Below are 13,556 nucleotides of genomic sequence, written 5' to 3'. Positions count from 1 at the left end.
ATATATATATATTATAGACAACTTTAATTGCGGAGATTCATGAACCAACTTTATTTTCTGGTCTCAAGAATTTTTTTTTGAAGGTTCAACCAACCCTGCTTTGTCTGTGTTACTAATTTGAAACCTTTCTTCTTCTAATCTTATAAGCTCCTTTTTGCTGTGACTAATTGATTTTGTTGTAGCTGTTGTGACCATTCGTAGTTCTGTAATGTCAACTTTTGATAAAATTAAACTCATTTCAGCAGTGCTTACAACGTGGATTCATTTTATTTTTCTAATAGAACAATGCAATCAGGAGAGCTGATATGACGAGAAGGTTGGTGGAAACTATGTACCCTATTTCAAAGTCTACTAGTATTTGGGACCGGATCTCAGGTGTGTGGAGCTGGATCTTGAATTATTTTGGGCTAGCAAAAAATAATATAAAAGCAGACGAGCTTGGTTTTGATCTTTTCGCCTCTCCTTGGCATCTATGGAATTTAGACGATAGTGAACTCATTATTATTAGTCGCAGGTAATCTGTGACAACTACTCTCTTCTGTGTCTGCTGTTTCTCACAGCACAAATTTATTGTGTTTGTGCTGTCAAATCTTAAGAGTTTTTCCTTGGTGGTTGCGTTGGGATTATAGCTTGTTTTTCTCGTGTATTTACATAGCTATTTACATAGCTCACACCTATCACACCTAAACTTTCATATTTACTCGCATAGCACTCAAATCTTTAATATGACATCAAAAGTAGTACTATTATCACTTTTTAAAAGTTAAATGCACTTTTTCTTGAATAGGTTTATATGTAAATATGAAAGCTTAATTCTGAGATATATAAATACATAAGAATTATGTGCTGTGAATACCCCCCCTTATGACATAATAGTGAATCCGTTACTTTTGAATGTAAATTACTAATGTGGACATATTTGCCATTAGGGACCTGTAAGCTTCATTCTTTGATTAGAATCATCATTGTTTAAATACAGAATATGTGAATTTTCATTTTTTTTTTTTTTTTGTCGGTGATGGAACGTTTTCCTTTCAAGATATGGTTGCTCATGGAGCACAATTAAATTTTTTGGCTTATGTTAGTATTTTGACAAATCTATGAACAACCTTACCCTGCTTTTATTTGCTTTCAAAATCAAGTTGGGCAGTAGACAGGCCATGCAACCCAAAGTTACAGTTGAAATAATTTGGTTTCAACATGAATCTTTGAAAATCCAAGTTTTAGTCCACAACGATGGTTTGTTTTCAGGTTTCATTAGGGTTAGGCAGTGTTTTCCCAACTGTTGAGCTGATTTGATTTTTTTTGAATGGGGGCGGGGGAAGAGTGTGAGAGAGATGAGAGCAAGCGTACGTAGTCTCTATTTTTGTCATTTGAAATTGTACTGATGGAAATTATGGTGATGTGGATCTATAAGATAGAATATGAAACCTCACTTGTAAATCTTTATTGTTGATTCTAAGTTCAGTGAGAAAAGGTCGAAAGTTGATGCGAGGTTGATAAAAAATAGTAAAGTTAATGCCAAAATTAATGAAATAAATTTAAATTTCAGTTTTTCTGTAGTTAAGCTGCTCCACAGAGGCCAAGCCCCATAATCAAACATTTTTTGATGAGAAGTATGGGCTTTCTTTAAAAGCAACACTAATACCATAATCCGTCCCAATCGCGATTAAAACTAGGCTAGAGTTGGCTAGGATGTTACCCTTAAGTAATATACTGTACTTAAAAATGGATTGTTGTATAATATAAACAAGGGTTGTTTGATCTAAAACTAAAATTAGATTTTTTGACTTTGAATTGTAGAAATGATAGTTAGTTGACACAAAATGTTGAGAAATAATATTACCTGTTTAGAGAAAACTAACTTGAATGAAGAACAATCGATGGTCGTTAAGCATGGTTATTATTTATATTATGTAGATTAACATGCTTCTTACTACTTCTAAGGCTAACTGACCGCTAAATTCTGCTACTTGCACTTTATTCACCAGGATTTATGTTTGTAAGTTTTCAATTGCCATTCTACGCAACTTGGCTTAGATAACTAGTTTATTTTTCTCTGTGAATCTGTATCTGGGAAATTTCCATTAATCCTCCTAATATTGAACCAAATTTGTAGTTTTGCAGTAGCATGGACCATGAGCATGAAAACATGGAAACTCAAAGAGGTTATCAGAGGTTTGCTCATACCTTAGTCTTGATCCACCTCCTCTTCCTTCATGCTGATTATTGTTCCCATTTTGAAGGATTCCATAACATCTTAGAGAGATATGGAACTTTGATAGAGGAAAAGCTTTCGTGCTTGAGAGATGGGTGTTTTCCATTAGTTTGTTCAGAGAAGATTTCCTGTGCTGATTTGATGTCAGCAGTTGCAAATATTCATGATGATATTATCACTTATGACACTGGTGCAAACTTTGCTTCATCTTCATGGTTATTGGATTTCTCCTCACTTTCTTGGATTTTTATTAAGAATACTGATTTGGAGTCATTTTCCTTCTTGTGAAGTTGGTCAGAGCCTGGTAAAATGTAGTAGGAAATCTATGCGTTGTTCCCAGATTCATTTCTCAAATATGGGCGTCCTTGGTGTGCCATATTGGTTATCTTGCCCTATTGAAAGAGTTTTTAACAGGCCAGTTTTAAAAAGGTTTCTTAACTTTTTCCATTTAGTGGTGGAAGTCGTTATGCAGCTCTCTTCAGGCTAAGTTTTTTTTGTTGTTTTATTGCTGCAGTGGTCGCGATTTAAGACGGTCAATTGAACATGTCCGTAACTTCAGTGTGCTTCCAGGTATATAATAATACTTCTTTCTGTTCCTCCTTGCATTTAAGCTGATATGATCTTCATTCTTATAATTTATCTCTCATGATATTTTGCGATTTCAAAATTTGTTTGCTTCACTGCTTGGTAACATGGCCTCCAACGGTTTTTCATTTTTTTTATCTAATAGCAAGGCTGTGTCCATATATTTAAGTATTTAGATAGTAAAGTGTTTATATCATGTTAATCGTTAGGAAGATTTACGTATATACCACTCAATTCTTATGTATTTACATATCAAACACTTAAAGGTGTATTTCACCTTTTAAAAGTTAAAATAATGGTATTTTTTATGTGATATGAAAGTTTTGGGTGGTATAAATTTAAAAAAGGTAAAGTTTAGGTTTTAGAAATGTATATAGATAGGAATTTTGTGGTATGCATGTAAATACCCCAACTTGTTAATCGTAATCATTTCCGTCAGTTGCTTTATTCCTACTATTTATGACTTGTTTAGTGAACCTCCACTCCATTTACTCCTGTTGAGTTTTACATTGTCCATAAACTCTTGTTTATGTTTTTAGATAGTTTCTAGTCATTTTACTTTTGGTACTCTTTTTCTTCCCAATTCTATGCATTTTATGTGCCCCAATCATTGCAGTCTATCTTCGACATCATTTGTTTACTCTTTTTCTTCACATTATTCTATGTTGTTTAACTCGACATTTATCCTGATACTTGTTTCTTCTATGCTCAACATGTCTATATATATATATATATATATATATATATATATATTTCTGATTGCAACTTTATAGTGTTTGTATCTTTAAAACCTAAAGCAATTTCAAACACATGCTTTTTATTAATGCTAGCAAAAATGCTCCTAGTCAATCATTTGATAATCCTTTAGCATCATGTTCATTATGTGTTTTTGTTATATTAAAATCACATTTTAGCAGATATGAAAATGACTCGGAGGGATATAATTATGAGTAAATTTTGATGACTAAAAGCTCTAATGTTGTATGGGCCCAGTATTGGCGAGCAAAAAAAAAAATCCTCGCTTTTAGAATGTTTATAAAAACGAGTACGTTGAATTCGTAGTGAAATTTATATAAATAAAGTATGAAAAGATGTGAATTATAGAAAGCAACAATTTGCTGCTTCATGTGAGGGTTTGCAATACAGAAGCTGCTCCTAGTAATTGCAAAGCATATTGGTTGAATTTTGATAGATTCATCAACTCAACAACAATGGAAGGATTCCTAAAGCCATGACTCAATGAGTCTTTGTTATTAGTAGGGGCAATTAGATACATACCACCCAATTCCCATCTATTTACTTTTCTAACACTTGAACTTTACTTTTTACATTTATATCACTCAAATTTTTATTATCACATCAAAATAACCACCATTTTAACTTTTAAAAAGTGAAATACATCTTTTTATGCATAGGTAAAGTCGCATACATGTAAAAATTGAAGTATAGGTGTTAGATATGTAAATGCATAAGATGAAGTGGCATGTATCTAAATCTTCCTTTTTAGTATACCAATTGCACTGCTTGATGTTTATTTTTTGTTTTAATTAACTAAACATATATTCCTTGCAATATAGGACGGTGTGATGTAAGGGTAAATGTAGAAATACCAAAAAACACTGTATTAGCGGCACCACTGGATGAAAGCTGTATCTGGCGTCAAGCAAGAGGATCTGCTGCCGAGGTTTCTATGTTTGAGAAAGGTGACTCACTTGAAGAGAAGGTATCACATTAAAATCTGCAACTTTCCTCCATGATACCAAAGGGCTGATTATTTCATGCTGTGTTTTTCAATAATTTGTCGCTGTTGAAGGTTGGTGTTGCTCAGCAATGGTTTGATGAGTTGGATAACCTTGCCTTTGCAAATCCTGAATTTGAAAGCCTGGAATCTAGTGATGAGGTTGATGTTAAATCTGCAAACAAAAGTTTCGAAGACACGGGGAAGGTTCATTTTAACTGTGCTGTCAATGTTAGCCCTGGTACTAGTGAGGTTAAGTTAGTGGCCTTTTTACTTCGTCTTAGCCTTTGTTTGGGGACTTATTTTTCGTAACGCCGCATTTTTGCTTGGCTACAATTTTCTTGCTGCTGCTTAGAAAAATTGTGGTGTGAATGACTTTTTGAGAACCAAATATACTGGGGCTTTTACATATCAACCACCCAAAACTTTAACGTTTTGGCCACAAACTTAAAATGTTTCAACCATATAAAATTTTATTTCCTTTCGAAACAGAAGTGGCCAATCCTTTATATTTAAAGTTTTGGATGATTTTTTGGGTGGTTGAAATATTAATTTTGAATCCGTTATACTTAAAGTTTTGGGTGGTTGATATATGAAAATCCCAAAAAAAAAGTTTTCTCACAACAATTCTTCAACTACTTTTACATGGTTGCAGCTGCCCCAGACAAGCCCCACAATTTAAATATTGTCTGAAAGTTGATCAAACATCTGCTATTTTGGTGCAGGTAATTGTTTCCGCAGCTCTTTATTTGAAGCCAAACCCAGCATTAAGTTTCGAAGAAGCAGCGAGTTTGCTAAATTCACAGAATCATGAAAATAGAATGCTAGAGAGAGAATCCTTCAATTTATTTCTTAAAAAATGTGGGCAAATTTCCGACATAATCTTCACAAAACCGTTGCATCTAAGAATAAAGTTGGATTGTGGAGATCATCCCGCCGCTCCTACTACGAAAGAAACCATCTTGACGGACACCAGATTAGAGTTGAATGTGACTTTAGAATAATAAGGCAAATTTACATGCATACCACACAATTCTTATGTATTTACTCATCTAACACCTTAAATTTGATATTTACATTTGTGACATCTCGGTGTCATAAAAACACGCATCAAAAAGCTGAATTTCCGTTTTAAAAAGATAGTAATTGTGATATTTTTTATATGATGTCAAAGGTATCAGCCATATGCATGTAAATATCAAACCTCATATGTTAGATATCTAAATACATAAGAATTATGTGGTATGTTCGTAAATGCTCCGAAGAAGAATGGTTCCTCAGGCGCTTAATGTAGTTCGTTCTTTTTCTCTTTATTTATTCTTTCTCCCCTTATTTTTGAGGTGATTATTGCAGACTTTAGGTTTTAGGTCTTGTTTAGTGTTTATGAACCATTAATAATATTCATGACATATTTAAGATTACAATTTGTCTTATTGGAGTTAATACTGTATTTGTCAAACAGAAAAGAGTATGCATGTAGGCGTGCAATTACACAAATAAGTTATATTGAGATTCTTTTCATAAGATTTTTATTTCATAAGTTATATTTAGATTCTTCTTTTTCTTTTAATTTGTTTTATTTGTTCCTTTGGAACTAACAAATCTTATAAAATTCCTTTAAAATAAAATACAAACATTTTTTGATATATTTTTCAATATTTGCTCCCTTTTTTTTCTCTATATTCATACTCTTCCACCAATTATTTAATTTAGAGGAAATTTTCCAAGAGGAACACCAGGTTTAATCATATAAAAACTAAATGGAAAAGCTCTATAACATAATAATTTAAAAAGTAGGAATAGCATACATGATGCTAATAATGCACGATAATATTTTAATTGTAGCATCCTTAGGTAATATCAGACGGGGTCGACCTTTTCATGAATATGCAAATCTAAGGGTGATGTGATTAGTTTCAAAATCAAGAAGAAATGTTTTAGGACATAAGTAGGTAGGTACCCTCCAATAATGTCACAACAATCTAAGCCACTTCCTTGATGTACAAATCCCAGCCTGCTACATTTGAAGTTTAAAATCATGGGAAGTTTAATAGAATCAAGTAGTTTCTTTGATGCATCAAAATGACTTGTTGAATAATACATAAAAAAAGTTTTCTTTAGTTTTTTATTTATTTATTTTTATTTTTTATTTTTTTTTCCAACTTTGTAGTTTAAAATCAATGCATCGGATTGATGATGCTTGTTTTATTTCTTTTTGTGCTCCATGCTTAGAATCTATCTTCAATGATCTCTCTCCCATTCCTCCACAGCAAACTCGTTTTCTATGATTTAACCTCTGGAGAATACATAGCACCCTAACTCAACATCCCATTATATATGGCTTCATGTATCACAACATAATAAATCATCCTTCCTACTTTTAGACCAGCTCCTACAAAACCCAAAATTGAAGTTCACATCAACCTTTCATTTTAGACCAGCTCCTACAAAACCCAAAATTGAGTTCACATCAACCTTTCAACTCTATTAACTAATCCTCAAAAGTACACCGTTACATTCTATTCACAAATTATCTATTTTTGGTCTCATATCATATTAATTTGTACACAATTTGTTTAATCATATGTAGACTTTCATTGTTTCTTTCATTATACTTTGAGTGTTATTGGTTATATATATTGGTTTAGTCTTGAGGAGATAGACATTTTGAGTGTTATAGGCTATTGCAAACTCCATCGGACTCTTGGAGCAAATAACTAGACCCAGGAAATATGGCTTACTTGAAGAAGGTTTATTGGTCATCCAATCTTGGGTTGAATGGACCAGCGCCCTGGCCTTCACCTCATTTATCAAGGTAATGTGACCTTTTATGTCAAAGCCTTCTTGGGCAAATACTTTCACAAGGACAACAGTTGAGGCTACCTATGTTCCCTCATTCTTCTTCTCTAACCTTCAACTCTTTGAGTGAGCTACTGTAGTGACTTTCTCCTCTACAAATGCTTTTTTTTTCTTATTAGCATGATCTTAGGTTGGGCAAGGGCCCTAGGAACTGTTGTGGACTCATTAATTGAAAGAGAAATTTTACGCTTCGTGCGAGTATGTTCTCTCATGAGGAAGGATAAAGGAAGCTTATCTTCTTCATCATCATTATTTTCCAACGTGATGATGATTGGTGTTGTCAAGCTTGAAGATTTGACAGCTTTGTAGCCTCCTTATGAAGGAAAAATTAACCTCGACTCCCAATCCCCGAGTAAGGTGAGGGGAGGCCTTGATGTTTTTCCTAAAATCATGATAAGAAGAACACTATGCCACATATTTGAAGAACTCGATAATGACCACCCATAATCGACAAAAGGATTGAGCAATCACTAAATTACACCCTTTCAAACAATCCAATGTGGTGAACACCTTCACATCAAGAGTTTATTTTCTGGTACACTAACAACCTCGTTAGGGATAATTCATTGATACTAAACACCATCTCTTCTAAATAGGGTTAGAGTGAAGTGTGAATCTCCCTGACACCCATGTTTTGAGGCCATACATCTTCACCTTAAAAGGGACAAAGGGCATTATTCCATTAGTAGAAACCTTTACTCGAACAAAGTTCCAAAAATGTTCAGCAACTATAATAACTTTTAAATCTACAAATACAGAACCAGAGACATTATAATTGATATTGCCTTGGGATAGATTTGAGTGATTACCAACCCAAAGGAAGTTTGTAATATCCATCAGTTCCTCGCACAAAGGGAAGTGTATGTCTGGCCTACACTAATCATAATAACCACATATGTCATCCACATAGATGATATTTGGCATTTCATCATCTATAACCAGCTAGAGAGTCACCGACTCATCGATGTCTGCTTCACTTATAGATCATTCAAAATATGGGAGTCATATGAAAAAGTCTGCATGAGCGTTGAGATAAATTATTATTTTATCTTCATTCCCTTCAGTTGCTTCTTCAAAGTTGAGACTTTGTTCTCCATTTCTCAAATCATTGTGCAGTCCTTCTCTCATGTTTTCTTGTTTGGTCTTCAGTGATGATGAATTTTATTTTTAATTCTTTTGATAGCTCCATGCACTTATTATTGATGCCTTCTCAAAAGAATTCTAAATTCAACTCACCGCGTCTCATAGAGCAATGTTGCAGATTTGTTCTTCATTCATCTCTCCAGACAAACTAATTTAATCCTCTTCAACTTCCTTCAAATGCATGTCACAAATGGTATCCCATCACACTTCTTCTTAAGACTTGGCTTGTAGCTCATATATCTCTTTTTGAAAAGCTTCCATCTTAGCCTGAGCCTCCTCGGGCTGCTTGCCCATGTCTCTCACATTCCTTCCTGCTACTTTTTTAGCAAACAACTCTTCCAGTTCCCTAATCAAGGAGCAATGTGATTGGCTCATCGTGAAGGCAAACTTCCAGGAGTAGGTCATTCTATCCAGAATGAAAAGTGAAAATATTGTTTCTTAAAGCTCAATGGTGTCCCCTCAAAATCATTGAACATATCTTTGGACATAGGTGGTTGGCTTTTCTGGAATAAGTTTCATCACCCTAATATTTCTATGTCATGTCAATCACGACCTTGATTGGAGTTTCTTGATTCTACATGACACATGGGTGAGTGGTGCAAGTCACCTCGCACTGACGACATAATAAGGAAGAATCATCTTTTTCTTCCTCTTTTATGGATAGAAAACCTATCGCGGAGCCGCTCTCCATTAGTAATGGCCCAACAACATCTACACCAAGGACTATCATCAATGTTGAGGGCTTCTTACGACTAGTATCACTTGATGTGGAAAGAGTTAGAAACACCTAAAGGCATTCATATAATAAACTGCCAAGGGGGCTTGTGTCCTCACTAAGTCACATGTATTCAAGAGTAATAAGATCTATAATATACCACAGGATGATGCAAGGAACTTATTTTTGCTTAGTAATTGGTCAAAAGGTAATGGACTTACCCAAAGCATTAGCACTCAATAATTTTTTAAGAGTCTGCATTATGAGATTCGATATATCACCAATATATGATTGTAGTCCTATGGGAATATTTCAATTTCTCTTGTTGCGAGTAAAACATAATTTCTTCCTCCAATCTCTAACCTTATTCTTAAGAACAACCATCCTCACCTTTCTCATGAAAATGTCATTTTACCATCAATATACGCCTTCAATGTGAAAATGTATCAGAAGATATACATGTAGCAATGCAACTTTTTTGACAATGAGTACATGATCATGACCATCATATTCATAATAAAGTTCATCTTGAATTGAGCCGACACCATCCCATAAAAGTTCAAGATATCCAACTTCTCTTCGCACTGAGGGCAGTGGAGGCCCAACCAAAATTGACCTTAATAACAACATATTTCATATTCATTCACCCTTACGAGGGCCCCATCTTCCTTTGGAATTCATTGTATCATCATATTGTCAAAAATATAGTTAGACTGGACCCCTCAATGCCCTGTTGTCCATCTTCGACTTCTTTTGGAACATCATTGCCAAAAATGACACACGACTTTTCTCAACACCAGTGGCCATTATTGACAATAGAAGGGGATTACTATGGGCAGCTATGGTGTTAAATGGGGGGTTACACTTCCAAAAAGGAGAGAAAGTCAAGTGAAAGATTAAAGTAAAAGAGCAAGTATCTTCCTTGATAAGCATCACAAGGACACTTATACCCATTGGTGCATGAGCCAAAATTGAAAAAGAAATGTATCTCAACAATTTATTTGTTCTCTCTAATTAAAAAAAAAAAAAAAAAAATCAATCAAATAGAAAAATACTTAACAATGAAAAATTATTAATCAAACTAAAACCATAATTAGTTCAAATCCATATCAACATCACACAAATATGTTTGACTGATAATTACACATAAAAAAATGTATCATTACAAATCAACACTCAAAACTATGGAAAAAAGAAAAGTTAATCTTGATTCTTTAACTTATCTAAATTGATTATTGCATAATAGAGGATACGTTGCAGAACCAACTATCCTCCAGATAAAAACTAGCTTGATTGATCCAATTCAGGGTATTATTGGACAAGTGCGTGTCTTATCTCCATTTCTTTTAACAAACACTGACTCCTCAGAGAGTCCCTCAATGCTGTCGCTAACCTCACTTCCAAATTAGGGAATTGCTCCCTCATCCTTGGATCAACGATGATTTCCATATCTTATACATCAACAATTCACTTCCTTACGTTATGCAGGTTGCCATTCATATTAGCCAACTCCTCCCTGAGATCTCACCACAATTTGTTTCCATTTAGATATAATGTGTGGCTTTTTTCCCAAAGATATCCTCGAAGGATATGCCCTTTAATTCCTATAAGATAACCAAAAAAATCACTCTATCATCCTGCTGATCGACAAACACATCTATATTCCAAAAAAAAAGTATTACATGAAATCTTATTAGTCCTCATAAACACACCAGATTCAACTTCAATACTAAAAAAATGAATTTCTTACCACCCGAGTTAAGTTTTAAAGCGTCATAAGACTGGGTCCTCTAAGTAAATTGACTAGCATATCAAGGAATGTTTCTCCCACTAGATTATTCATGTCAACAAGAAAACATCTCAATGGAAGCAATGTAGACATGGACGATGTCGCTATAATGACCAGAGCATTCTCTACTCATCTTGAAGCAGGAGCATAAAGAGAAGTATCATATGTGGGATGATTTGAGGGGGCTCTGTCTTCAACAATCTCCGATCTTTTGGCCTTCTTACTCTTCTTTTCCAAACTCCTTTCCTCACTTGGGCGTTCCTCTCCCTTTCTCCATTTTTGGAGAATCCCCATCAATCTCCCCCAAAAACCACTACCTTTACAATATGGACGTTACTCATTGAAATTAACCAAGATTAGAAACATACTTACAATAGTGGTAAGGAAAAACATGAAAGATTGAATAACACAATGATGAACCCTTAAAGTGCTTCCATAATGCTCTTATAAATCAAATATGGAAGTTAACCCTCGAAACAAACCTGCAACTACCAACATTATTACTTACAAACACTCATGATATTCTCCTGTCTTCCCTCTTAACATGATAATAATCATTCATATAAATACACATCATTCAAACTAAGAGCTTATTTTAAATCACACGATGGTTATTACATGACAAAAAATGAGGTCGCACCGTATATATAACATGGGTAATGTTACTGACATTGAAAAGTTTTCACAATTTTTTTGCTTATTTCTTTTCTTATAACCACTCTTAATAGCTATATCTCATCATAATACACTTCACTAAAAGTAATGTCTCATTTCCATTAAGCTTTTACAGACTACTGTGAACTTACAAAATCAATGACTTCAAACAACTCATCTTTGTAGGAGAGTCAAAGCCCCAAGTATAAAGAACAACTCAAACTTACTCAAGAGTTTAAGTGACTACTCACTGCAGGGATAACCAAGTGGCCCCATGTGAATGACTATTCAAAAATCATTTGTAAAGTTGAAGCGACTCCTTCCTGTAGGTGTAGCTAAAGTGGCCTCAGGCCTAAGGAAGTTTAGCCTCAAACTGATTAACTTTACACTCCATTGTTCTCTGGTTGAGCAATAAACATAATGTACATAGAATGTCAATGATACTGGGAGCAATTTTTTTCACCATGTTATTTTTCTCATAGTAACTTGTCAAAGAGTTAAGAAAATATGGGAACTAGATGCATACCAATAAATAGCCTTTTTCTGGGCCAAAGCTTATGCCAGCAGATCTTGCGGGCCTAGAAGGGCTTTATAACATAAGCATAACGTTGTTTGTAAAAGTGAAGACTGTCATCTATCAGTTGCTAAGCCGACTTGTCAAGGTGACTCGTCGACCTTGATTACCGAAATGTTAGGTGTCAAGTACAACATACCAAACATATTTACTGAGGCGAACTGCCGATTTTTGTAGCAAAAGGTTATTAAGATATTCTAATTGTTGAAGTAAAGATCATCATGAATCGAGACATACATCTATCTCTATTTATGAGCCACCTGACACCCACAACACAAACCTTCTAAGAGGGACTTTGTGGACAGGCTTCGTAATGTACAATCTTTAATATTGTAGTTCTCTTCTTAGAGTTCCTAAAATAGAGAAAATTGTAGGTGTCGGGCAGGGTGGAGGAGGAGGGTGCCGATTGAGCTTTTTTAAATTGCTCCATCCCTCTATGAGGAAGGTGGTGCCTATTACATTTTCCATAACATGGGCTTTTCCAGGGTTGAATGAGCTCAAGAATGATACTGGACCCTATGTCCTAAAAGGATTCAACAATGTACATAATTTATTGTAATTTGGTTGTAGATTTGAGAAGCGGGGATTGGACTTTCGCGAGATGATGAAGTGATACTACAAAGAAAGTCAAGAACCTGCTTAATTGCCCTTGAATGTTATTCAATCACAATATCCAATTGGATATGCTCAATTTCAATTATTTGTTGCATCAAAATTCTTTCTTACTTTAAGGCAAAGACTTGTATGAAGGTTTTATGCATCTTGAGTGGTCTTTGTAATGTTGAAAGATCTCAATCATCATATTACTTTTTATGCTTCATTTTAAGGCCTCTTTTATGGGTTTTTGTTATCCATTTTTATATATTGGCTTGATTTTCTCATTTAATTGGCACTCTCCCTACGTGTTTCTTCGGGCTAAAAGGCGAATGTTGCAAAACACAGGTGAATGCCACTTAATAGATAAGTTTTAGGAAGACGAGAGGAATAGTCTGGAATACTGTGTTGTTGTGACAACTTGCTAAATACTTGAGAGATGGAAGAAGGAGATGAGGTTAATGGCAAGTCGCGTAGGATATGGGTTTAATGGTGAATAAAGTAGACAAGTGGTTAGGGGCGAAAATTAATAGAAATAACATAATTATTTATTTATTTTTAGACTGAGATTTATGATAATATGTTTTTAAAATAATAATATTTTAGATGCTTACTACATAAATTCCTCTTATTTATTTTGTCGTAGGGAGGCTATGTCACTGGAGAAAAATTTGCGTACGTAACATG

General features: G+C 34.3%; 1 protein-coding gene across 1 annotated transcript in view; it reads left to right on the top strand.

Moving 5' to 3' along the window:
- LOC110023371 overlaps positions 1-6,000 on the top strand; it is a gene marked incomplete at its 5' end in the record, with an annotated part of 26,160 nt that extends 20,160 nt beyond the window's left edge. The window contains 8 exon segments of the mRNA XM_020722757.1: positions 282-514; positions 2,120-2,178; positions 2,247-2,408; positions 2,509-2,632; positions 2,733-2,788; positions 4,381-4,526; positions 4,617-4,793; positions 5,267-6,000. Coding sequence (XP_020578416.1) covers positions 282-514; positions 2,120-2,178; positions 2,247-2,408; positions 2,509-2,632; positions 2,733-2,788; positions 4,381-4,526; positions 4,617-4,793; positions 5,267-5,545 — 1,236 coding nt within the window.
- Positions 6,001-13,556: the final 7,556 nt, after the last annotated feature.

The sequence above is a fragment of the Phalaenopsis equestris genome, unplaced genomic scaffold (genome assembly GCF_001263595.1).
Source record: "Phalaenopsis equestris unplaced genomic scaffold, ASM126359v1 Scaffold000224, whole genome shotgun sequence".
In the NCBI taxonomy this organism is placed as follows: Eukaryota; Viridiplantae; Streptophyta; class Magnoliopsida; order Asparagales; family Orchidaceae; genus Phalaenopsis; species Phalaenopsis equestris.
This window is presented reverse-complemented; position numbering and strand designations above follow the sequence as displayed.